Source organism: Leopardus geoffroyi, chromosome B1, assembly GCF_018350155.1.
Source record: "Leopardus geoffroyi isolate Oge1 chromosome B1, O.geoffroyi_Oge1_pat1.0, whole genome shotgun sequence".
Lineage (NCBI taxonomy): Eukaryota > Metazoa > Chordata > Mammalia > Carnivora > Felidae > Leopardus > Leopardus geoffroyi.
In genome coordinates, this window is record NC_059327.1 from 79,363,328 (window position 1) to 79,386,950 (window position 23,623).

The following is a 23,623-nucleotide window of genomic DNA, read 5'->3' on the forward strand; positions in this document are numbered from 1 at the left end:
ACAAGGTCAGAGAACCAAAAGGAACCCTGGACATCATCCAGAGAAGTTGACTGACCTGCTCCCAAAATTACAGGGGTGGCTCACTAAATTCTTCCTATTAAAACTTAGTTCAACTCATTCGTTAAATGAATATTTACTGTTCCAGGCACTGTGCTGGGTTCTTGAGACAGTTTGTTCAGTAGGTTTTAATCTTTCTTAATGCAAAATTGGGCGGGGGGGGGGGGGGGGGGTAGGGAAGAGGGTGATATAGGGTATTTTTCCCCAGAGTTGATATCTACAAACAAGTGTACAAGTGACTAATTCCCAAAACTGGGAATTACCGAATTGAGAAACTAGAGAAAAGATAAAGACCCCAGCAACACAGACTTGTAGAAGCTGGATACTGCCCTGTCCCCTGCCTGCTATCTTAAGAGGGCACTCAGCAGCATCCTCAGAAGGGCTATGGGCTACAGGTGTGGTCAGGCCACCCAGCTCCTCACTGGAGCTAATGCCACCCCATATCCAACAGCATCACCAACTCGGTGTTTCAGCATGAATTTTAGCCTTTCTCCCTCCTAGAAAGAATCTCCTCAGATAATAGATATACCTACAGAGATCTATTTCTCCAGTGGCCATTTCGTAGTTTAGAAAAAAAAAAAAAAAAAACAGAGAATAACCAGGGAGGTTGGCATGAAGCCTGACCAGGGTGAAATTCCCTATTTGCAGGCACTGATGGTTCCAGCCAAAGGGTAGGCTGTCTGCTCCCCCTTACAAGCCGCAATCTTTGAACCCTCGCCGGCGCAGGAGGTCAAGAATGTGCGGAAAGCAGCACAAGGCCAGGTGGACTTTCTGGTTTGGCACAGGGAAGGACTCGGGACGAGACGGTCAGAAACGATCAGAAAATACCACGGTAAGAGTGTCGTTTCAGGGACTTTTGAAAAATTCAACGCCCAGCAGGTTTTCAAAGAATCCCCAGAAAGTCCTCTGGAGAGGTCACGAGACAAGGCGAGTGAAACTGATGTTTCTGTTTCAGGAAAGACCGGGCAGCTTTTAGGGTGCAATCCAACCTGACCTCGGGCGGGCCGGGCAGGGAACGCAGGCACCAAGGGGTGCCGGGCTGCCGGCGGCGCGCTCCCACGCACGGCTCCCGGCTCTGGCCGCTGCCGAGGGCGAGGGGCGGGAAAGGGGACTCGCCGCCGGCTGCCTGCGGAGCCGGGCAGGAGGGAGCCCGGGGCCTCCCGGCTCCACCGGCGGCTGAGCTGGGGCGCGCGACTGCCCTTCGCGCTCCCGCAGAGGCTCCTGCCGGCCGCGCCGCAGCTCGCCCGTGCCCAGGTCGCCGCTTACTTTTGGTCGCTGCGATGAGGTTCTTCCCGTCCTTGATGAGCTCCTTTATGAACTTGTTGGTCCTCTCCAGCTCCGCTTCGTGGGCGCGGATCCTCTCCCTGAACCACGGGCTGTCGAGGTAGCAGTCGCTGAACTCCAGGGGCTGCAGCCCCATGACTGCTGCGGTCCGCCACCCGCCCGCAGCGCCCTGCGGAGATCCGCGTCGGGCTTCGGGGCAGCGGCCAGGAAGTCCCGGAGAGGCGCGCGGCGAGCGCGGCGCAGACGTGTCCCTCGGTGCGGAGCCTGGCGGCCGAAGCGAGCGAGAACCGCGGCGCCCCAATCCCGGCAGCCCCCGCCGATGCCCGGGCGCCCGCGGCCCCGCCCCGCCCCGCAGACCCTCCCCGAGGCGCCAGCCGCCCCGCCCCGCCCCGCCCCGCCCCGGGCGCCCGCCTCCGCTCGCCCCTTCTTTATCCGCCTTCCTTCTTCCTCCCTCCCTTCCCTTCTCTTCCTTTTTCCCCGGCAGCCTCTTCCTTCTCTTCCCCACGCGCAGTTGCCCCTCCTCTTCCTTCCGAACCTCCTCCGATCTAGAATTTCGTCCCGCGCTTCTCCTCCACCCCCGGGGCGCGTGCCCATCCCTTTTTTCGGCTCCCCCACTTGGGATGACTTCCCGCGGGCTCCCGGATGCAGAGAACTCGACCTGGGCAAGGAAGGGGAGACTTAGTTGCAGTCTATAATCCCCGCTCTGCCAGCGACTGCACGCAGAGGTCTGGCCTGCTAGGGGAAACGATGGACTCCTTGATCTCACTTATCCTGGGAGCGACCCTGAGCTGTGAAAGTTTCGCACGCAGGGCTCGCTTTTCCTTATTCCCGTTCCCCATCTGCAGTAAAAATGCGTGCTGAATCTCCGCTTTAATTGAAAGCTTTACATGAGCAGGAAGAGTTTGGGGGCCGAGAGCTCCTATTACACCCTGCTGCGTATTCACACTGAACCACTTGGAGGGAGGGAGAGGGGTGGCTAAACCACTGAAAAGTTGTCTCTGTTGTATTCAGCAGATTAAATTTGCTTGGGTAGGTGGAGATGATCTTTATTGTTCTAAAAATAACCGACGAAAACAAATGCCAGGTTTCACGAGGTGCGGGGGTGACGATCAAATGAGAATTTGTGTCAGCACACATGGAAAAGTATTTTGTGTTCTCTGGCAGAACTCGGATGTGTCTCCCAAAAAGTTAAGATATTTTAAGTTCCTGAAATGTATTTCCAAAAGAAATCAATTGTTCATTACAGTAACTTTTTATAATGGCAATTTACAATTTATTAAGCAATTATTATGTGCCAGGCACACACCAGGAACTCTGCGCACATTTTTTACAAGCTCACGATACATGTTTACATATATAGGTTTACTAAAGATGTTGCTATCCACAAAGAAACTTCAAAGCGATTCTCTAAAACTTTCAGACTCAGCTCTAGGTAATTAAGAATCTGTTTGGACAGCATGTTGTAGGAGCCTAACCCTCAGGAAGAAGTTAAATAAGCCTCCTACTCAATGAGCTCTTTTCTTACAAAATAGCACCTCCAGCGTGGGGCTAACCCTCAGAAAAACAGATAAACATTATTACTTTAATGTCCATCCTCCAGAGAGTTCCAAATGTTTTACAAATAACGTTTAGGCACTGAAAGCTTCAGTTCCTACTAAAATCAGCAGGGGGCTGGATTCTTCAGAGAAGAGAATAAAAGAGGCAAATAGAAGGGGAAAGAGGCAAAAATAAAAGGGATGTAAACAAACCGTGAGGACCTGGCAAAACAAGACAAATTGACAGGCACTCAATCCTCTAGGCCATGGGGTGCCTGGGTGGCTCCCTTAAGCATCCGAATCTTGATTTCAGCTCAGGTTATGATCTCACAGTTCGTGAGTTTGAGCTGTGGAGCCTGCTTGGGATTCTCTTTCTGCCCCTTCCCGGCTTGCATTCTCTCTCACTCTCAAAACAAATAAAAATAAATATATTTTTTTAAATTCCTCTGGGCAAAACCCTAAACCTATCCTCATAAAGAGGGGCTGCTGATACTCCTCAATGCATTAAACATAAATTTAACATGTGAGCCAGCAATTGCACTCCCTAGGTATGTACCCAAAAGAAATGAAAGCATGTTTGCACAAATAAATACTTGTTCATAGTAGCATTGTTCATAATAACCAAACAGTGGAATCAGCACTAATGTCCATCAACTGATGAATGGGTTGATAAACACAATGTGTGTATCCATACAGTGGAATATTAATCTACTAATGGAATATTAATAGAGAAAGATTAAGGACTGATGCATGCATGCTACAACACAATGAACCTTCAAAACATAATGCTAAGTGGAAGAAGCCAGTCACAAAAAGCCACATATATTATTCAACTCATGTGAAATGTCCAGAACAGGGAAATCCATAAGAGACAGAAAGTAGATTAATTATTGCCAGAGGCTGGATGGTGGGGTGGGAGTAGAATAAGGGTTTCCTTTGGGGATGATGAAAATAATTTAAAGTTAGATTTTGGTAATGATTGTACAACTCTGTAACTCTACTAAAAATCATTAAATTGTATACTTTAAATGGGTGAATTTTTTTTGGTATGTGAAATACCTCAACTATAAAGTTTAAAAAGGAGGGTGGGATGGGGACTGCTCCAGGAGTGCCTCTTCTTCCTTACCACTTTCTACTTCCAGCCACAAAAACTCTGGTTCAATGTGGCCAGATATTTAGATATTTTGGAGCAAAACAATTATACAATTATACAATTGTTTAAAACAATTATACAACATCATGAAAATACTGTTACTTGTGTCTTTACACATACACACACATACACACACACACTCCCCAAAACAATTTAAACAGCAGGTGAATATAAATCTTAATTCAACATTAAAAAATTTTTTTTTTTTTAAAAAGGGGGCGCCTGGGTGGCTTAGTCGGTTAAGTGTCTGACTTCGGGTCAGGTCATGATCTCATGGTTCATGGGTTCGAGCCCCACCCACGCCAGGCTGTGTGCAGACAGCTCAGAGCCTGGAGCCTGTTTCAGATCTTGTGTCTCCCTCTCTTTCTGCCCCTCTCCCACTCACACACTCTCTCTCTCCCTCAGGAATAAATAAACGTTAAAAAAATTTTTTTTAAATCTTAATTCAATACTAAATAGCTCTACCAATGATCACCAAGAGTGGAAGGCCCTAATTAGTTTTATTCAGTTACACCTTGTAACTGGCCTGGTAGAAATGATCAGTAACTGTGGAATGAATGAGAAGTATGGCCAAGTAAGGGAAACCCTTATGGTACAATGGTACCATTTCTCCTAAAGAAATTTAGGAGCTCCAGGGCACCTGGGTGGCTTAGTCAAGCGTCCGACTTTGGCTCAGGTCATGATCTCGAGGTCTGTGAGTTCAGGCCCCACGTCAGGCTCTGTGGTGACAGCTCAGAGCCTGCAGCTTGCTTCAGATTCTGTGTCTCCCTCTCTCTCTGCCCCTCCCCCACCTCAAAAATAAAAATAAACATTAAAAAAAAAAGAAATTTAGGAGCTCCTAGTCAGCTTCCCTACTTAGTAGTTGTACCAGCTTGGCAAAGGAAAATCTCTAAATCTCAGGCTTACCATCCATGGCATGGAGACAATGATGCTGCAAGTGCAAGTTGGTTGAGAAAACTTAATAAAATTTTTGTTAATAGTAATTTTTGTTTTTGTAAAGCACCTGCTGAAAGCAAGAATGCTGATGGTCAGGAGGAGGCAGAGATGAAGATTACATTCCACCAGTATGTGAAAAATGGGGGGGGGGGGGCGGGCAGGGAAACCTGTCCTCCTAAAATCATAGCATTAAACCATGTAAGACAGAATTCAAGGAAAGTGATCACTAAAGCAGATGCTCCAGAGTTCCTAGGCCCCAATTTTGTTCATTAATCAATTCATTCTTCCCACAAATATCTGTGAAGTTTCTATATGTATTATGAACCATACTAGGTGTTGGTGATACAGCAGAATACAAAACAGTGTCTATCCTCACTGTGCTTTTGTTCTCTAGAGGGAAATTGGCATAGTACCAAACAACAGCAACAACACAACAAAACAAAACACAAAACCATACACAAATATATATCTAATTTAAAATTAAAGTGCCATACAGTTAGAGTAAAGGATGTGTGAGAGATTCTAATTGAGAGCCTGATATAAATCAGGAGTAAGGTCAGGAAGACAATGACTTCTGGTCATTTAATCAGTGACCAGAAGAATCAGTAGGAGTTAACCATTAAACAGGGGGCTTTGAGAACAGAGTAGTCCAGGCAGAGAACCAGCCTCTGCTAGCCTCTGGAATGAGAAAGAGTTGTACATTCAAGAGACTAAAAGAGGTTAGGCAGCTGAAGCATAGTCGTTGAGAGATACTGGCTCAGGCCAACACAGGTGGTGGAGGATAGGCAGGCGCCACACCACACAGAGCCTTATAGGCCATATGAGGATTTTGGATTGTACCATAATGCTATTGGGAGCCTTTGAAGAGTTTTCAGCATGGTGATAATGTGATCTGGTTTGTGTTTTCTCTATAGCTCCTGTGTGGAGTCCAGAGGGAAGGCTTTTGGAGTTATCTGGGCAAGAAATGGCATAGCTTCACCCTCTAATTAACAGTGTAGAAATAAGGAGAGTGTCAAAGATGACCCCCAGGCTCCTGTCATGATAGGTTAGATGGGTGGAGATGAACTTTACTGAACATTTCACTGAAAGGAAAACGGGATAAGAAGTTGATGTGTTGACTGGGATGGGCAAGATCAATTTCAGCTTCAGACTCATTAAGCTCTAGGTGCCTAGGAGACGTTCAACTCTGTGTGTCAGGTAAGCATTTTTAGGCTTTGCTCAGTGCCTGGATTAGATAAGGATTTGAAACAATGCAAATTGGTCAGGTTCTAGTCTAGATAAAATAGAGGTTAATACAGATGAAACCTTCCCTTTATGTAGGTTCCTCTACATACCATGTTTACTCTGATGAGTAACAAAGTTGCCACCTATAAAGTTCAAATAAGGGTTCTACTCTATTCTTTGGATATGTTTCAGGGTGAGTCAGTTAAAATTAGGTCCAGACACATTATAACAGAAAATCCAAAATAACAGTAGTTTAGACCACAAGGAATTTATTTCTCTCTCATGTAAAAGAAGTCCAGAAGTAAATAGCCTAACGTGATTCCAGGGTCCCCAGGGAAGCATTGGGTTCCAATCCGTTTCACTTCATAACACAAGGTGGTTCCTACAGCTCCCTCTGTGAAGGAAGGGAAAGGATAAGAGTGCCTCCCCCCAAACTGAGTCAGCACTGTTTTCAGCCTTCCTGCAGGTCTTAGACATTTTTGTTTTTTGTATCATTAGCCAGAACCTAGTCACATGGCCACACTTCGCTGCAAGAGAAAAATATGGTCTTTTAAAAAATGTTTATTTATTTTTGAAGGTGTGGGGTAGGAGCAGAGAGAGAGGGAGACAGAGTATCCAAAGGGAGCTCTGTGCTGAAAGCAGAGAGCCTGATGTAGGGCTCGAACTCACAAGCCATGAGGTTTTTACCTGAGCCGAAGACGGAGGCTTAACCAACTGAGCCACCAGGCACTCCAAAAACGCGTGTTGAAAGAAACTGTATTTTCTTACAAAGAGAAAAAGGACAATAGATTTTGAGCAGGAACCTAGTAGTCTCTGCTGCAGGCTGACACCTATATGAGTGAGGTACATACATTATTGCTATGGCGAAACATAAATGATATAATGAGAGGAAATATAAGATAAATCTTTGGGTGTCTTCCAAACTGTATTAGGCTGTTTTCTCTCACAAGTATGGGGGGAGGTGCCAAAATAGTATAAACAAGAAATTATTGGACCATATCACTAAAATCCTCCCTGAAGAGCGGGGACAGGCTTCTGTAGATTTATCACCACTCCAGCTCATTTGTCTGTGATTTTCTCAGCTCTGCCCCAGCTGAGTATTGACTTCAGCCCTTTGGAAGTTTCCTTTGTGAGAATCAAATGGCTTCACCATTTCCAGATTTACCTAAAAACAATGCCACTTTCTACACTGGAAAGATGCCCCCCTATCACAACCACTTCAATCTGAGCATCAAGCCTGTTTAGAGGACTGCCATGCCCTATCTCAGTGAAACCTGGAGGCTTTCCCTCAACTGGTCATTGAGGCAGAGGTGGGGGTAGTGCCAAATAGCTTGGGCCACCCAAGTGGAGCCACTCTTTGTGCTGGGGGTGACCAACGCAGATGGCCAGCCATCTAGTCCATCAGGGGCTGGAATGAAAAAGGCAGAGGGAGGTGAATTCTCTCTCTCTCCCTCTCTCTCTCTCTCTCTCTCTCTGAGTTGGGATGTCCATCTTCTCCTACCGTCAGACATTGGTGCTCCTGGGTCTCTCCCCTTCAGACTCGGACTGGGACTTACACCACTGGCTTTCTGGTTCTTCAGCTTGCAAATGCCAGATCATAGGACTTCTTGGGAGCATATATAGAGACGCTTTGAGCTCAAGGTGGGTTGAGCCACTAAGATTCGAGGATGCTACACAACAGGTTTGTCAACTAGTAATCTATAAAATATAATGGTGATGGTTGAACAACAATGTGATTATACTTAATCCTGCTAAACTGTATGCTTAAAATGGCTAAAATGGTAGCTTTTATGTTATATGTATTTACCACAATAAAAATAATACATCTATTTATACCACAGTAAAAATGTTTTTATCCATCCCATTGGTTGGTTCTGTTTCTATGGGAAGCTCTAATATACTCTGTGTCTTCCAGGAGTGCAGTGGGTACATGTATGTGCTGTGGAGAAACTATTACTCATGCCTCCAATGTTTACAAAGCACTCACTATATACCAGGGAGGACCCTAGAACTAGGAAGACAGTAGTGAACAAAACAAGCACTTCTGTGCAAGTGAACACTTTGTGCCTTCATGAATTAATAGTCTCCAGTCAGAGAGAAAGAATATATCGAATAATTACAATATAAATATTAAATGAAATCACTGATAAGTGCTAGGAAAGAACTGTACATGATGCTATATGTAGTAGGAATATGGCCTTTTCTGAGATGTTAGTGAGGAATTAACAACTGAGCCCAGATCTGAAGGATGAGGAGTTCAATGGGTTCAGGTAACGTGGATATGATCTAAAGTGGGAAAAAACATGCCCAGTGAAAGCTTTGTCAAAGAGCTAGTTCAAGAAACTGAAAAAGGCCATGTGGCTGGAGCACTATGGGAAGGGATACAGTCCTTGAAGAGGGAGCGAGTGCCCATCCATCTGCATCTGCACCAGGCTTAGCTTCTTTCCCCCAGAACATTGAGCATGGGTTTAGAACCCCTCCAGGCTTTCCTGATTGTTTTTAGAGGATGCTCACCTTTTCCAGCACTTTGAGACATAACTTGGAAGAAATTGGGACCCCAAGAAAATACTAGAACTATTCCACTTACCTAATGTTATTCAGCAAATATTGAGTACCTGGAAAGAGCAAGGCACTGTGGAAACTTCTGCAAGGAATGCCAAGGTGAGACAGTTCCTAATCTCGAGGCATCTACAGTCTCGTGTACTCCAGCCATGGGGAATAAGCGACAGAGGGACAATGATAACACAAAGCACATTGCTGCTTAATCCAGCCAGCCTGGCAGCCTGGCTAAGAAGCAGACATTCCCAGTGAACTGGGGTAGGGAAATGGGGAATGGGTGTGACAGGGAAGGAAGGCGGGATTTTCCAATTCTCTCACATTTGAATGAAAATCCTCTGAGGAAATCTAGGACTCTTCTCAAGTTTGGAGTTAGAAGAACCTGGCTCATGAAGATGTGGGTCAAGTGGAGCGCCCTGTCATAGTGAAATGACTCCTTTTCCTGCCCCCAGGTTTGGAGAGACTTCGCATGGAGAAGAGGGGGCTGGGTATATCATATTATATATGCTGACTTATATCAGTAGGCACTCCCCACTGCCCACAGATCCCTAAGGCAAACGCTGCCCTCTTTTCTGTAGTATGTGAATCAATTGACCAAAGCAGAGACCTTGCACTTCATTTTATCCAGATAGCAATATATATAAAAAATGTCAGAAGGAAAGAGGAGAGCTCTAAACAGTATGCTTTTCCCAGCACCACAAATGCCCCTGATATGACCCAGAGAGAGGTTTCCACAGGGTGACCTTCAAACGGGCAATTATCCAGTTCTAGATAGGCCAATCTAGAAGGCACTGGAAAGCCAATCTAGAATGATTAGAGGCATACCCTCAGAGTTCATTGGCACTTCAGTAAAATAGAAAATGAAAAAAGTTTAAATACTGTTATCTTTTGACCCAATATTTCCAGACCTAATAATTTGCCCTATATATATATATATATATATATATATATATATATACACACATATATATATAATTAATTATATATTTATAAATATATGTATATATTTTAATGTATATGTTTAGGGCTATTTATTGCAGGGAGGAAAGAAGGGCAAAAAAGGAAGCAATCTAACAATTGGAAAATAGTAAAATAAATCAGCACATACCAACTCAACATATTCATAAGTACTCAGGCTTTGACGCCATTAAAATAATCACTCTTGGGGGTGCCTAGGTGGCTCAGTTGGTTAACGCACCCAGCTCTTGATTTTGGCTCAGGTCATGATCTCACAGTTTGTGGGTTCAAGTCCCACATCTGGCTCTGTGCTGATGATGCAGAGCCTGCTTGGGATTCTCTGTCTCCCTCTCTCTTTACCCTTCCCCCACTTGCACTCTGTCTCTCTCTCTCTCTTTTTCTCCCTCAAATAAACTTTTTTTTTAATATGATCACTTTTTTTGCTGTAGTGGTAGATACTGGGATCTTTGGATGCTGAGCTTTTATTCTCACTTGCCAAAAGCACCCTGACTTTCACCTGAGTAATTATTTTCCCACATAGCACATAGTCTTGGTAAAATTCATGGGCCTAGCTCATACTAGGGAATCCAAAGAGATCCCTGGAGGCTCCTGCTAATCCTTCCTCTTAAGCCTGCCATTGCCAGGGGCAGGGTACATGCCCTAAACTCAGCCAACCAGACTCTTTTTCCCAGGACTTTGAAGCATAGTAAAAAACTGACAGAAAAAACAAAGTTCATCTGTTCCAGCCACGACTGTCAAGAGACCTGCTGCCTGGCAGTCTACCCAGCTACTCATTCCAAGGCTGGTTTTCAGGTTTCCTTTAGCATCCCACATACTTCAAACGAAATGCCTTTTTGCTTAAGTTGCCAGAATCAGGGTTTTTCCCCTTGCACTCAAAGATTAATTAATACCTAGACTGATTAAATAATACTAGACCCAGTGCCTGCTAGATTGGCCTATCTAGAACTGGATAATTGGCAGTGGACCTTCATGGAAATTGTGGGGCATATTTGGAATTAGTTATTTGGTGAAGATAAAACAAAAAACAGTAACACCCTCCTCCTTTATGTTCTGAGAGAAAATCTAGCAGCCCATGGCACACACTGGACAAACAAGCCATTAGGTTATCAACTTTGATCACTTAGCTCTAAGTCACATGACCTTAAGTCCTCTCTGATGGTTTTATGTGCCAAATTGACTGGGCTAAGGGATGCCCAGAGAGCTGGTTAAACATTATTTCAGGATGTGTTCATGAGGGTGTTGGAAGAGATTAGTATTTGATTCAGTAGACTGAGTGAATAGATTTACCCTCACCAACATGAGCAGGCATCATCCAATCCAATTCATGGAGAGCCCAATTACAACAAAAAGGCAAAGGAGGGGCAAATTCCCTGTCTCTCTTCTTCAACTGAGACATCCATCTTTTCCTGCCCTCAGGCGTTGGACATCAGCCACTGGGGCTTCTGATTCTTGAGGCTTCAAACTCCAGGGCTTACACCAACAGCCCTCACCCTGGTTCTCAGACTGAATTACACACCACCAGTTTTCCTGATTCACCAGCTTGTAGATGACAGACTGGGGGACTTCTCAGTCCCCATAACCACACAAGCCAATTTCTACAATAAATCTCCTCATCTATATCTGTACATATTTTGTACATATTCTGTTGGTTCCGTTCCTCTGTGGAACCCTGACTATTATATCCCCCTTTGACTGTAACTGGCCTGCTTTACACCTTTGGAATCCCCTCCCTTTTACAATTTTCCCCTGAATGTGTCTTTTTTTTTTTTTTTTTTTACTTTTTTTTTTGAGAGAAAGCAAGAGAGAGAAAGGGAGAGAGAGAGAGAGTATGCATGTGAGCAGGGGAGGGGCAGAGGAGAGGGAGACAGAGAATCTCAAGCAGACTCCACGTAAAGCTCCATGCGGCACTCCATCTCACAACTGTGAGATCATGACCTGAGCTGAAATCGAGTCAGATGCTCAACTTACTGAGCCACCTCAGTGCCCCAGATGTGTCATTTTTAAATGGAGTTTTACTATAAATAATTGCATTGAAAAGATTTTTTAAAAAACTAAGCCAAGATGGATTCCTGGACCTCTACCCTGTATTTAGTCTCCAGCCATGGTCTCATCTAGTAGTACATGAGACACATAAGCAGTGAACAGAGTTCTTACTTTGACAAGTAGAAAACCTGAAAGGTGACTAAGGATAACGTACCTTTTACTGACCTTTCCAGAAGCAGTGTAACCAACACACTTTCAAGAACCACATAAAGGGCATGTGTGGGTACAATGAAACCCCCAGGAATATGATCAGGTGGGGACAGTTACTCCTTCCAGTGGCCATAGGAGAAGTGGTTTTACACTGCTACTCTTGTTGGCTATTTGATGTGTCAGTAGAATGGCCCATGCAGTAACCTGCAAGATGAATGAAGTTGTCTGGCTATAGGAGTCAACATGAAGCATAAACACTTACAGGTTGAGTGTAAGGTATAAAAGAAAATGAGGGTGAGTAGAGCTACTATCGAACATAGAGTAATCCAAACTCCACACCTACAGTCATTTGTCCTTTATTGTGCTGTACAAATGTATGACTATGTAAGTACTTTACTGATTGGTAACTTTTTTTTTTTTTTTTTGTACAAAAGATAACTTTTGGCAGGAATGAGCTGAAAGAAAGAATGCATGTTTAATGAGAAATCAAGTACTGATTTCCCATTTCTTAAAAAAGTTGCTAATGAACTTGTCAAGTGTTGGTCAATATTTATCATCCTCCATGGTGCGTCCACAATGACATGCCTAACCACATGAAAACCAGAGGGCCCAGTGCTACTAAAAAGTTCAGCATGTACTTCAAAAGTTATAATTTGTTGGGGCACCTGGGTGGCTCAGTCTGTTAAGCGTCTGACTCTTGGTTTTGGCTCAGGTCATGATCTCACAGTTTCATGGGTTCAAGCCTGGCATCAGGGTCTGCACTGACAGTGCAGAGCCTGCTTGAGATGCTCTCTTTCCCTCTCACCCTCTGTCTTTACCCCTCCCCCATTCATACTGTCTCTCTCTCTCTCAAAATAAATAAATAAACTCAATTTTTTTATTTAGAATTTATGAAGAAAACTGGGCCCAAAGATGGCAATTTAACATGTCAGCCACAGCAGTGTTTATATATTACTCTGTGATATGTGACTTGTCACTTAGATCAAATTACTATTCTTCTAAATTAACTGTTTTCACTTATTCCAGGATTTCTTGTGGCATTACATAAAGTGAAACGTTAACGTGTGGGCTTCACTAATAGGAAAAAAATGCAAATAGTTAAATGAAGCCAATTTTGTATCAGGGAGGGTACAGATGAAGATGTAGAGACCACACACCCAGTTCTCCTCTCTTTCAGATAACAAGGAAGGAATGTATGTGTCCCCCTCCACCGTGTTACCAGTTCTAACAAAGTTCTTACAAGTGGCATGTGCCATTTCCAGGCTGAAGCATTTGATTGCTGGTTCAAGGCTCTACAGCACTTCCTTGCCCTGCCTTGGTAACCTTGAAGGCCTCATGTTCCAAACTCTGAAGCCATGACATGATTGGGTCTCCCTTAGCCTGAGCCTCTAAAGACTGAGAAGCAAGTACACTCACTGGCCGGTGTAGACTATGTAACTTGAGTGAGAACTGAATCTGTTAGCCACAGGATTTGGGGGTTATGTGTTACCATGGTACAGCCTGTCCTATTCTGACTAATACAGAAGAATTCTAAGATATTAGGAAGGGGGAAGAGTATTGCTGATGGGATTTAATAACATAAAGCAAGAGAATGGTAATATACTTTTTAACGCTTATTTTTGAGAGAGAGAGAGAGAGAGAGAGACAGAATATGAGCAGGGGAGGGGCAGATAGAGACAGAGAGAGGGGAGAGAGAGATGCAGAATCCGAAGCAGCTCCAGGCTCTGAGCTGTCAGCACAGAGCCCAATGCAGGGCTCAAACTCACAAACAGATCATGACCTGAGCTGAAGTCAGAAGCTTAACTGACTGAGCCCACCCATGCACCTGGTAATATATTTTAATATACATTTTTAAGTTTTTGTTTAACAGGTTTGGTATCTGTTTGGGATGATGAAAAGTTCTGGAAATAGTGGTGATGGTTGCATGTTACGAATATATTTAATGCTCCTGAATTGTGTACTTAAAAGTGGTTAAAATGGTAGGGGTGTTCGGGGGTTCAGTCAGTTAAACCTCCAACTCTTGATTCAGCTCAGGTTATTATCTCACGGTTTGTGGATTCAAGCCCCATGTTGGGGTCTGCACTGACAGCACAGAGCCTGCTTGGGATATCCCTCTCTCCGTCTCTTTCTGCCCCTTCCCACCCCCCCTAAAATAAATTAAAAACATTAAAAAATCTTTTTAAAAAGTGGTTAAAATGGTGAATTGTATGTTGTATGCATTTTACCACAATAAAAAAACACAAGTATAAAGTTTTTCTACCAAAATCTTCCAGTAATTATAAGGGTTAGAAAACCAGTCATTCATATATTGTTGTTGAGAATATAAACAGGTATTTCCTTCTGGAGGCAGTTTTGGTGATACTTATTAAAATTTCTTTGAAATGTGATGCCATTGATTCATTTATTCTCCTTGTGGGAATTCAACCTAAAATTAAAAAAAAATAGTGATTTATAAAGTTTTATGCAAAATGATCTTAACCTTAGCATGGTTTTTAAAAGCCAAAAATATGAAATTGTCTAAACTTGACCATGGTGGATTGATTAAACAATTTAGGGTATATTCATACTTTGAGCACTCATTTTAGCTATCTAAAATTATAGTACAGAAGACTATTTCATGAAAAATATTAGAGAAATACTCCAATATAATGTTAAATGAAAAAGATACAAACACTAGGTCTTAAGTTGAATAATAAGTTCTTAGATGTAAGGTTAGTTTGACAGTGTTGATTCATTTTTAATTTTTTTAAGTTTGAAAATTAAAATTTAAAAATACATTTCTTTATTTTGAGAGAGTCACAGAGAGCATGAGTGGGGGGTGGGTGGGTAGAAAGCAAGGGAGAGAGAGAATCGCAAGCAGGCCCCACGCTGTCACTACAGAGCCCGACGCAGGGCTTGAACCCATGAAACTGTGAGATCACTACCCAAAAGGAAACCAAGAGTCAGACACTCAACTGACTGAGCCACCCAGGCACCCCTGACAGCATTGATTCCTAATGAATCTATGCAGACTATGTTTATAAAATTATTTTCTATGATTGTTAACTGTGGTTACATGATTACAACTACAAGTCCTTTAAATATCCCAGGATACAATTTATCTGGGCATAAAAAAAATTCATTAAAAGAATTAAATTTGCTTCTTACCTTCCTTGAATTTATGTTTCCTCCTACCATTATTCTTTTACCCTTTTCATTTGAAGGTAGTTATTGAGAGAAGAATGGAGAAAAAGAGACTTTGGTTAGTTCTGCTTTCTCTGTTATCTTTTAAACATTACATCATTTTCCCCAGAGTCTTTACGGTTTTGTTCTTGCCATGAACATGACCTTAAAAGGGCACTCCCCACCCCCACGCCCACCCTTTTTTTTCCCCCCCTTTTTTTTTTTTTAACTATTTTTCACATCTCTAAGTTCCTTCTGGATTCTGCTTTCCCTGATATTATTAGTCAAGGTTAATGCTGCTCTCTAGTATTTATGTAAATGTACACATCTATCTATCCTTTCATATTTTGGGCTCATAAAGGAATATCTCTGTAGTTACTTGGTGTTTTAAGATCTCCCTTTTTTTCTTCCCTATTCAAATTATTTAAGAAAGTAGTCTTCAACCTGAGTTATAGGAACCCCCAAAAGTTTGTGAATACTTTTCAAGGAACACTGTTGGCAGGAAAATTGTTATTTCCAGATCCTCAACTTCCAGTTGTCCTTTATCCTAAAATTTATCTGAAAAAAAACATTTTGCAAGTTCTCCTGCCCACCTCCCCTTTCACAGTGACTCTGTTCTCACGGAAGAGGAGAAGGTAGAAAAGCACACTGCAAGTTCATTCATCTGCACACTTGTCCCAAGATGTAAAAATCTCCAGGGTACCAAGGGGACAATTTGAAATATTTTTGTCTGGAAGCCTTCTACAATGATTAACCCAGATGGTGACTATTGTCTTTCCCTGTCTTATGCACATTCCATTTTTTTTTTTAACTTGTTTTATTTTTTACTTTTTTAAAATTTACATCCAAATTAGTTAGTATATAGCGCAACAATGATTTCAGGAGTAGATTCCTTAGTGTCCCTTACCCAATTAGCCCATCCCCCCCCCCTCCAGTAACCCTCAGTTTGTTCTCCATATTTATGAGTCTCTTATATTTTGTCCCTCTCCCTGTTTTTATATTATTTTTGTTTTCCCTTCCCTTATGTTCATCTGTTTTGTCTCTTCAAGTCCTCATAGGAGTGAAGTCATATGATTTTTGTCTTTCTCTGACTAATTTCACTTAGCATAATACCCTCCAATTCCATCCATGTAGTTGCAAATGGCAAGATTTCATTCTTTTTGATTGCCGAGTAACACTCCATTGTATATATATACCACACCTTCTTTATCCATTCATCCATCGATGGACATTTGGGCTCTTTCCATACTTTGGCTATTGTTGATAGTGCTGCTATAAACATGAGGGTGCATGTGTCCCTTCGAAACAGCACACCTGTATCCCTTGGATAAATGCCTAGTAGAGCAATTGCTGGGTCGTAGGGTAGTGCTATTTTTAGTTTTTTGAGGAACCTCCATACTGTTTTCCAGAGTGACTGCACCAGCTTGCATTCCCACCAACAGTGCAAAAGAGATCCTCTTTCTCCGCATCCTTGTCAACATCTGTTGTTGCCTGAATTGTTAATGTTAGCCATTCTGACAGGTGTAAGGTGGTATCTCATGGTGGTTTTGATTTGTATTTCCCTGATGATGAGTGATGTGGAGCATTTTGTCATGGGTTGGTTGGCCATCTGGAAGTCTTCTTTGGAGAAGTGTCTATTCATGTTTTTTGCCCATTTCTTCACTGGATTCTTTGTTTTTTCGGTGTTGAGTTTGATAAGTTCCTTATAGATTTTGGATACTAACCCTTTATCTGCTATGTCATTTGCAAATATCTTCTCCCATTCTGTCGGTTGCCTTTTAGTTTTGCTGATTGTTTCCTTTGCTGTGCAGAAGCTTTTTATTTTGATGAGGTTCCAGTAGTTCATTTTTGCTTTTGTTTCCCTTGCCTCTGGAGACGTGTTGAGTGAGAAGTTGCTGCGGCCAAGATCAAAGAGGTTTTTGCTTGTTTTCTCCTCGAGGATTTTGATGGCTTCCTGTCTTACATTGAGGTCTTTCATCCATTTTGAGTTTATTTTTGTGTATGGTGTAAGAAAGTGGTCCAGGTTCATTCTTCTGCATGTCACTGTCCAGTTTTCCCAGCACCACTTGCTGAAGAGACTGTCTTTATTCCATTGTATATTCTTTCCTGCTTTGTCAGAGATTAGTTGGCCAAACGTTTGTGGGTCCATTTCTGGGTTCTCTATTCTGTTCCATTGATCTGAGTGTCTGTTCTTGTGCCAGTACCATACTGCCTTGATGATTACAGCTTTGTAGTATAGTTTGAAGTCTGGGATTGTGATGCCTCCTGCTTTTGCTTTCTTTTTCAAGATCACTTTCGCTATTCGGGGTCTTTTCTGGTTCCATACAAATTTTAGGATTATTTGTTCTATCTCTATGAAGAATGCTGGTGTTATTTTGATAGGGATTGCATTGAATATGTAGATTGCTTTGGGTAGTATCAACATTTTAACAATATTTGTTCTTCCTATCCAGGAGCATGCAATCTTTTTCCATTTTTTTGTGTCTTCTTCAATTTCTTTCATAAGCTTTCTATAGTTTTCAGTGTATTGCATATTTCTGTTACAGGTGAAGAATAGCCTTAGAAACCTCCCTGTTGAGATACGCTGAATATGGTATAGGGTGAGACGGGTAGGAGTGATGATAATTCCCCTTTATTAACTTGCTTCTCCCATCCTTAAATATAATTAGACAATACATGGTTCTTGAGGAAGAGAGTCATGAAAGCAAATAAACACAACGTCTTTAAGAAACATTAAACTCTAAAAATGGCTCTCCTTATCTCCTTTTTGAAAATAAGCTCTTTTTCCTTTTTCAGTGTCTCCTCAGGATTCCTTCTAGAATGTGCTGTCAGCTGAAAAGAAAAGCACCCTTGAACAGATTAGTCATGCTGATTTATTAAAGTATAACTGGAATGTATAACTGTGATTTTTGAGACATGATGGATAAAGCCTGTGCAGAAAAAGTTTACATGATTTATTTCAGAATGAGTTTGCATTATTTTAAAAGGGAGTTATAACTTATTTCATAATTTAATATCATAAAATAGTTATTGATTTACTGACTGAAGCTTTCTGTGCCTCAGATTCCTCCTCTGTAAAATGGGGTTAATAATAGTACCGCTTCATTGAGTTGCTTTGGAGATTAAATGAGTCAACCTATAATCTATGCAAATCACATAGAAGAGTGCCTGGTGCATAGTAAGTGCTTTTCACATCAGAATGCTCTCCTCCCTGGTCCGAACTCTTCTCTTTGTCTGTACTCACTCCCTTGGTAATCTCACCCAGTCTCCTGGCTTCAAATATCTGTATGCCAATGGTGCCCAAATTTATATTTCCCATACCTGCTCACTGCAGAACTCTAGCCTCATATATTTAATAGCTTATTGGCCATCCCTACTTGGATACCTAATAGACATCCCACTCTCACTCCCTCCTAGCTGAACCCTGCTCTTTCCTCTCCCTCAGTCTGCTCCACCTACAGAATTTCCCCTGCCACTTGATGTCAATGTCATCCTTCCAATTGCTCAGCCCTCCAAAACTTGGGAATAAGTCTGCACGCATTTCTTTCTCTCATACTCTACATCCAATTGGTCTTCCTAAATATATATATATATATATATATATATATATATATATATATATATATCCAACAACAAACAGAGGGTTACTGGAGGGGTTGTGGGAGGGGGGATGGGCTAAATGGGTAAAGGACATTAAGGAATCTACTCCTGAAATCATTGTTGCACTATATGCTAACTAACTTGGATCTAAAATTAAAAAAATAAAATAAAAATTAAAAATATATATATATATATCCATAATCTGACCACCATTCACTACCCCTACCACTGAGCCCTGCTGCAAGCTACTCTCATTTGTCTCCTGTATTACTGCTTATAGACTCCTATCTAGGTTTCCTGTATGTATACATACATTCAAGCCCATAAATATTGTTTTATTCTAAAAAGATTGTAAAAATATGCATCAAACTATCTTAGGGTGCTATCTTAGGGTGGTGATCATTTAAAATATTTGCCTTTTTGTCCAAAAATATTATTTTTGGGAATTTATCTGTAGGAAACAATTAGGATGTGCCTAAAGATTTAAGTTCAAGGATTCTAGTTACAACAGTATGTATAATAGGTAAGAATAGGACATAGTCTAAGTATCTAACAATAGAAAAGTAGGGTTTTTTCCCCAAGTTTTTATTCAAATTCCAGTTAGTTAACATACAGTGTAATATTAGTTTCAGGTGTAGGAGTTAGTGATTCATCACTTACATGCAACACCCAGTGCTCTTCACAGCTGCCCCACTTAATCCCCATCACCCACTTAACCCATCTTTCCCACACACCACCCCTCCAGCAGCCCTCAGTTGGTTCTCCATAGTTAAAAGTCTGCTTTATGGTTTGCCTCTCTCTCTCCTTTTTCCTCCTATGTTCAACTGTTTTGTTTCTTAAATTCCACATATGAATAGGAAAGTAGTTTAATAAATGATGTTATAGCTAGGTGATAGATTGTCTTACAAGGTTGAATATATTTTTCAAAAAATTAATAACACACCATTAGTGAAAAAAGTAATAAAACAGCAAGTACACAATGAGATTAACTTTGCAAAGTAAAAAAATGTATATGAAGAGAAGAAAAGGCAGGAAGGATATACACAAAATATTAACAGCAGTCACCATATAGGAAACACACATAGGTGGCCATGGTCTAGAGCTGAAGAGTTGTGAAAAAGGCACTGCTTCTCCATTAGCAAACCTGCTTGGAATTCACAAACTCAGAACAAATGTGCATATTTTAATCAACACTTCCTGCAATGTTTTGCAGTGTCAGCTTAAGCAACCATCTCATTTATAGGCTACAAATGCACTCATAGAGCATATCACATGAATAAAAAGATATTTTAACTCTGAATTTGTTGTCACAAAAAATGATTCTCATACAGCATACTTAGCAAGCAGAAAAAAAAAAATCCCCTAATGCTTTTAGGAATGTAGGCCTTTTAAGTCTTTGCCAGATTAGGATGGGTTAACCTATTTTTTGCAATGACTGATAAGAGTTTCCCAAGAGCTTCTTATCAGTTTTTAACCTGTTTGAAAAAGTAGTTAAAAGAGCAAGAAATAAGTTTGCTTGGCATACTCAGTGACTGACACCCAGTTTTTAACTCATAATTTTTCTTAGTTTTTAACAGTTGAGCTTAAACGTTAGTTCTCAGAATTTTTTGTTTCATGTGTTTCTTGTAACTTACAGAATGAATCAAAAGAAGAAAAATTCTAAATTCACAACTGTCTCTTCTATTCAGGCCTGTCATTTTTATCAGAGGATATTAATGTGATTAAGAAGTCTAAGAAGCCTTCTCTCTTTATTTTTTACTTATCTAAAGCATAGATACCATTAGAACTACCAACTCATTTCACTGAAAAGTAAAACCAACAAATAAAAAGCAGAATGCAAAGCTCACAAGCAACGAAATGCTATCAAGACAAGGCTATCAAAATGACCTGAAAATCAAGCTTGAGGTTTTTTTCATGAATCAAATGATCAAATTCAAATACAAAAGGTGTCAGGTATGTAATCACCACATTTCTTTATCACTTATCCATAAGACTGCCCTTAAGAGCCCACATATTTAAAAATGAGAACATGAAATTTTACAGGACTTTGTTGTAAAACTGTAAGTGTACTAGAATACTGCCACTTTGCTCTTTTGGAACATAAAACACAATTTACCAAACAATAGTCCCCATAAGAGACGGAAAGATCTGATTATGTGCTTAGGAGAGCTTAAGAGCCTTTCTTTCTTTCTTTCTTTCTTTCTTTCTTTCTTTCTTTCTTTCTTTCTTTCTCTCAGACTATTTTGGTATTCTTTGAGAACAAGCTGAAATTCTCTTGTGTTCTGGAGAGAGAGAGAAAGGCAAAAATTACTAATGTAAAACACGAACTTCTTACCAGTATCAAAACAAAACAAAACAAAACAAAACAAAACAAAGCAAAACAAAACAAATCAACTTTAGGTTTACCTGGAATGAGTGTGTGCAGTAAGAATCCCATTTTGGTCACATCTCTACAGGTGGGCTGTCTTTATAGCTTATGTCTATCAAATTTAAAATCTGAATGTTAATGACATCTAAATTAAAAAACCCCTACACGAGTGTGAACAAAGAGAAAATCATTGCTTCTAGATATTTAGTCAAATTTGAGGTAGATTTACACTATGGTTCTCAATTTAGGAATTGTGATGTTTTGGAAAATGTTTCAAGAAAACTATCCTAAGGTGTGAACCTTTGTTGTTTTCTTAGTAGCAGTTAATTTTATTTATTTTTCTTCTTATTTACAAATTCTATTTTTTTTTTATTGAGGTATAGTTGACACATAATGTTACATAAGTTTCAGGTGTACAGCATATTGGTTCCACAACTCTATGTACTATGCTCCCCATGAGTGCAGCTACCATCTGTCACCATACAAGACTATTAAAATATCACTGACTATATCCCCTATGCTGTACTTCTTATCCCTATGACTTATTCATTCCATAACTGGAAACCTGTACCTCCTAATCCCCCTCACCCATTTTGCCTATCCTACTCTCCTCCCCTCTGTCAATCACCAACTTGTCTCTGTATTTATGGGTCTGTTTCTGCTTTGCTTGTTAATTTGTTTTGTTTTTTAGATTTCACGTATAATGAAATCATACGGTTTGTCTTTCACTGATTTATTTTACTCAGTATCATACCCTCTAGATCCATCCATGTTGTTATGAATATCAAGATTTCAAGACCGAGTAATATTCCATTGTGTATATACCACCTCTTCTTTATTCGACTATTGATGGACACTTGGGTTGCTCTCATATCTTGACTATTATAAATAATGCTGAATTAAACATAGGGATGCATGTATCTTTTCAAACTACTGATTTCACTTCTTTGGATAAATACCCATTTGTGGAATTACTGCATCACATGGGAGTTCTATTTTTAATATTTGAGCAACCTCAAATAGAGAACAACCATTGTTCTCTACAATGGTTTCATCAATTTACATTCCCACAAACACTACATGAGGGTTCACTTGCCTCCATATCCTTCCAACACTTGTTATTTTTTTCAGTTAATTCATTCATTCATTTATTCATTCTTTCACTTTTTGATTCTGACCGGTGTAATGTAATATCTCATTGTAGTTTTAACTTTGCATTTACCTGATGATTTATTGATGTTGGGCATCTTTTCACATACCTGTTGGGTATCTGTATGACTTTGGAAAAAGTCTATTCAGGTCTTCTGCCCATTTTTTAATCAGATTAATTTTGTTTTTTTTTTGTTTTTTTTTTTTTGTTGTTGTTTTGGTGTTGAGTTGTATAAGTTTTTTATATATTGTAGATACTAATCCCTTATGGGAGATATCATTTGTGAATATCTTCTCTCATTCAGTAGGTTGTCTTTTCTTTCTTTCTTTTTTTAAGTTTGTTTATTTATTTTCAGAGACAGAGAGAGAGAGAGAGAGAGAGAGCGCATATGAGCGGGGGAGGGGCAGAAAGAGCGGGTGACAGATGATACCAGGCTCTGTGCTGACAGCAGAGAGCCTGATGCAGAGCTCAAACTCATGAACTGTGAGATCATGATCTGAGCCAAAGTCAGATGCTTAACCTACTGAGCCACCCAGGTGCCCCAGGTCGCCTTTTCATTTTGTCGATAGTTTCCTTCACTCTGCAAAAGTTTTTTTATTTTGGTGTAGTCTCAATAGTGTCTTTTTATTTTCTGGTTTTTTGCTTTTGTTTCTCTTGCCTAAGGAGACATAGATAAAAGAATATTGCTAAGGCTAATCTGTAAGAGATTACTGTCTATGTTTTCTTCTAGAAGTTGTATGGCTTCAGGTCACACATTTAGGTTTTTATTCAACTTTGAGTTTATTTCTGTGAATGGCATAAAAAAAGTGGTCCAGTCTCATTCTTCTGCATGTAGCTGTCAAGTTTTCCAAGCACTATTTATTGAAGAAACTGTCTTTTCCTCCATTGTATGTTCTTGCCTCCTTTGTCGTATACTAATTGACCATATAAGCATGGGGTTATGTCCAGGCTTTCTATTCTATTAATTAGTGTGTCTGTTTTTATGCCAGTACCACACTGTTTTGAGTTTTATAGCTTTGTAGTATATCTTGAAATCTGAGACTATGAAACCTCCAGCTTCATTCTTTTTTCTCAAGATTGCTTTGGTTGTTTGGGATCTTTTGTGGTTCCATACAAATTTTAGGATTTTTTTGTTCTAGTTCTGTGAAAAATGCTGTTGTTATTTGAATATTAACTATTCCAATCCATGAGCATGGCATGTCTTTCCATTTGTTTGTGTCATCTTCAATTTCTTTCATCAATGTTATATAGTTTTCAAATTACAAGTCTTTTTCCTCCTTGATTAAGTTTATTCCTAATTAGTTCATTCTTTGGTGCAATTGTAAATGGAATTGTTTTCTTAATTTATCTTTCTGCTACTTTTTTTTATTAATGCATAAAACACAATCAATTTCTGTACATTAGTTTTGTATCTTGTAACTTTACTG

The 23,623-nt window shown here is 40.6% G+C and overlaps 1 protein-coding gene and 1 long non-coding RNA gene across 3 annotated transcripts in view; both read right to left on the bottom strand.

Moving 5' to 3' along the window:
• Positions 1-1,682, bottom strand: part of ARHGAP10 (Rho GTPase activating protein 10) — a 325,048-nt gene extending 323,366 nt beyond the window's left edge. Inside the window, exon 1 of one of the 2 annotated variants that reach the window (XM_045466135.1) lies at positions 1,324-1,682. In XM_045466135.1, coding sequence (XP_045322091.1) covers positions 1,324-1,477 — 154 coding nt within the window. In that variant the 5' untranslated portion in view covers positions 1,478-1,682. The remainder of the gene's footprint in view (positions 1-1,323) is intronic. The other variant, XM_045466157.1, reaches the window with a different exon arrangement.
• Positions 1,683-14,111: 12,429 nt separating this feature from the next.
• LOC123591653 lies at positions 14,112-21,571 on the bottom strand. The gene is made up of 4 exons (XR_006709443.1): positions 21,085-21,571; positions 20,795-20,960; positions 15,064-15,105; positions 14,112-14,341 (listed from the first exon to the last, which is right to left on the bottom strand). It is a non-coding gene; the product is annotated as an uncharacterized LOC123591653 (long non-coding RNA).
• Between the last annotated feature and the right edge of the window lie 2,052 nt (positions 21,572-23,623).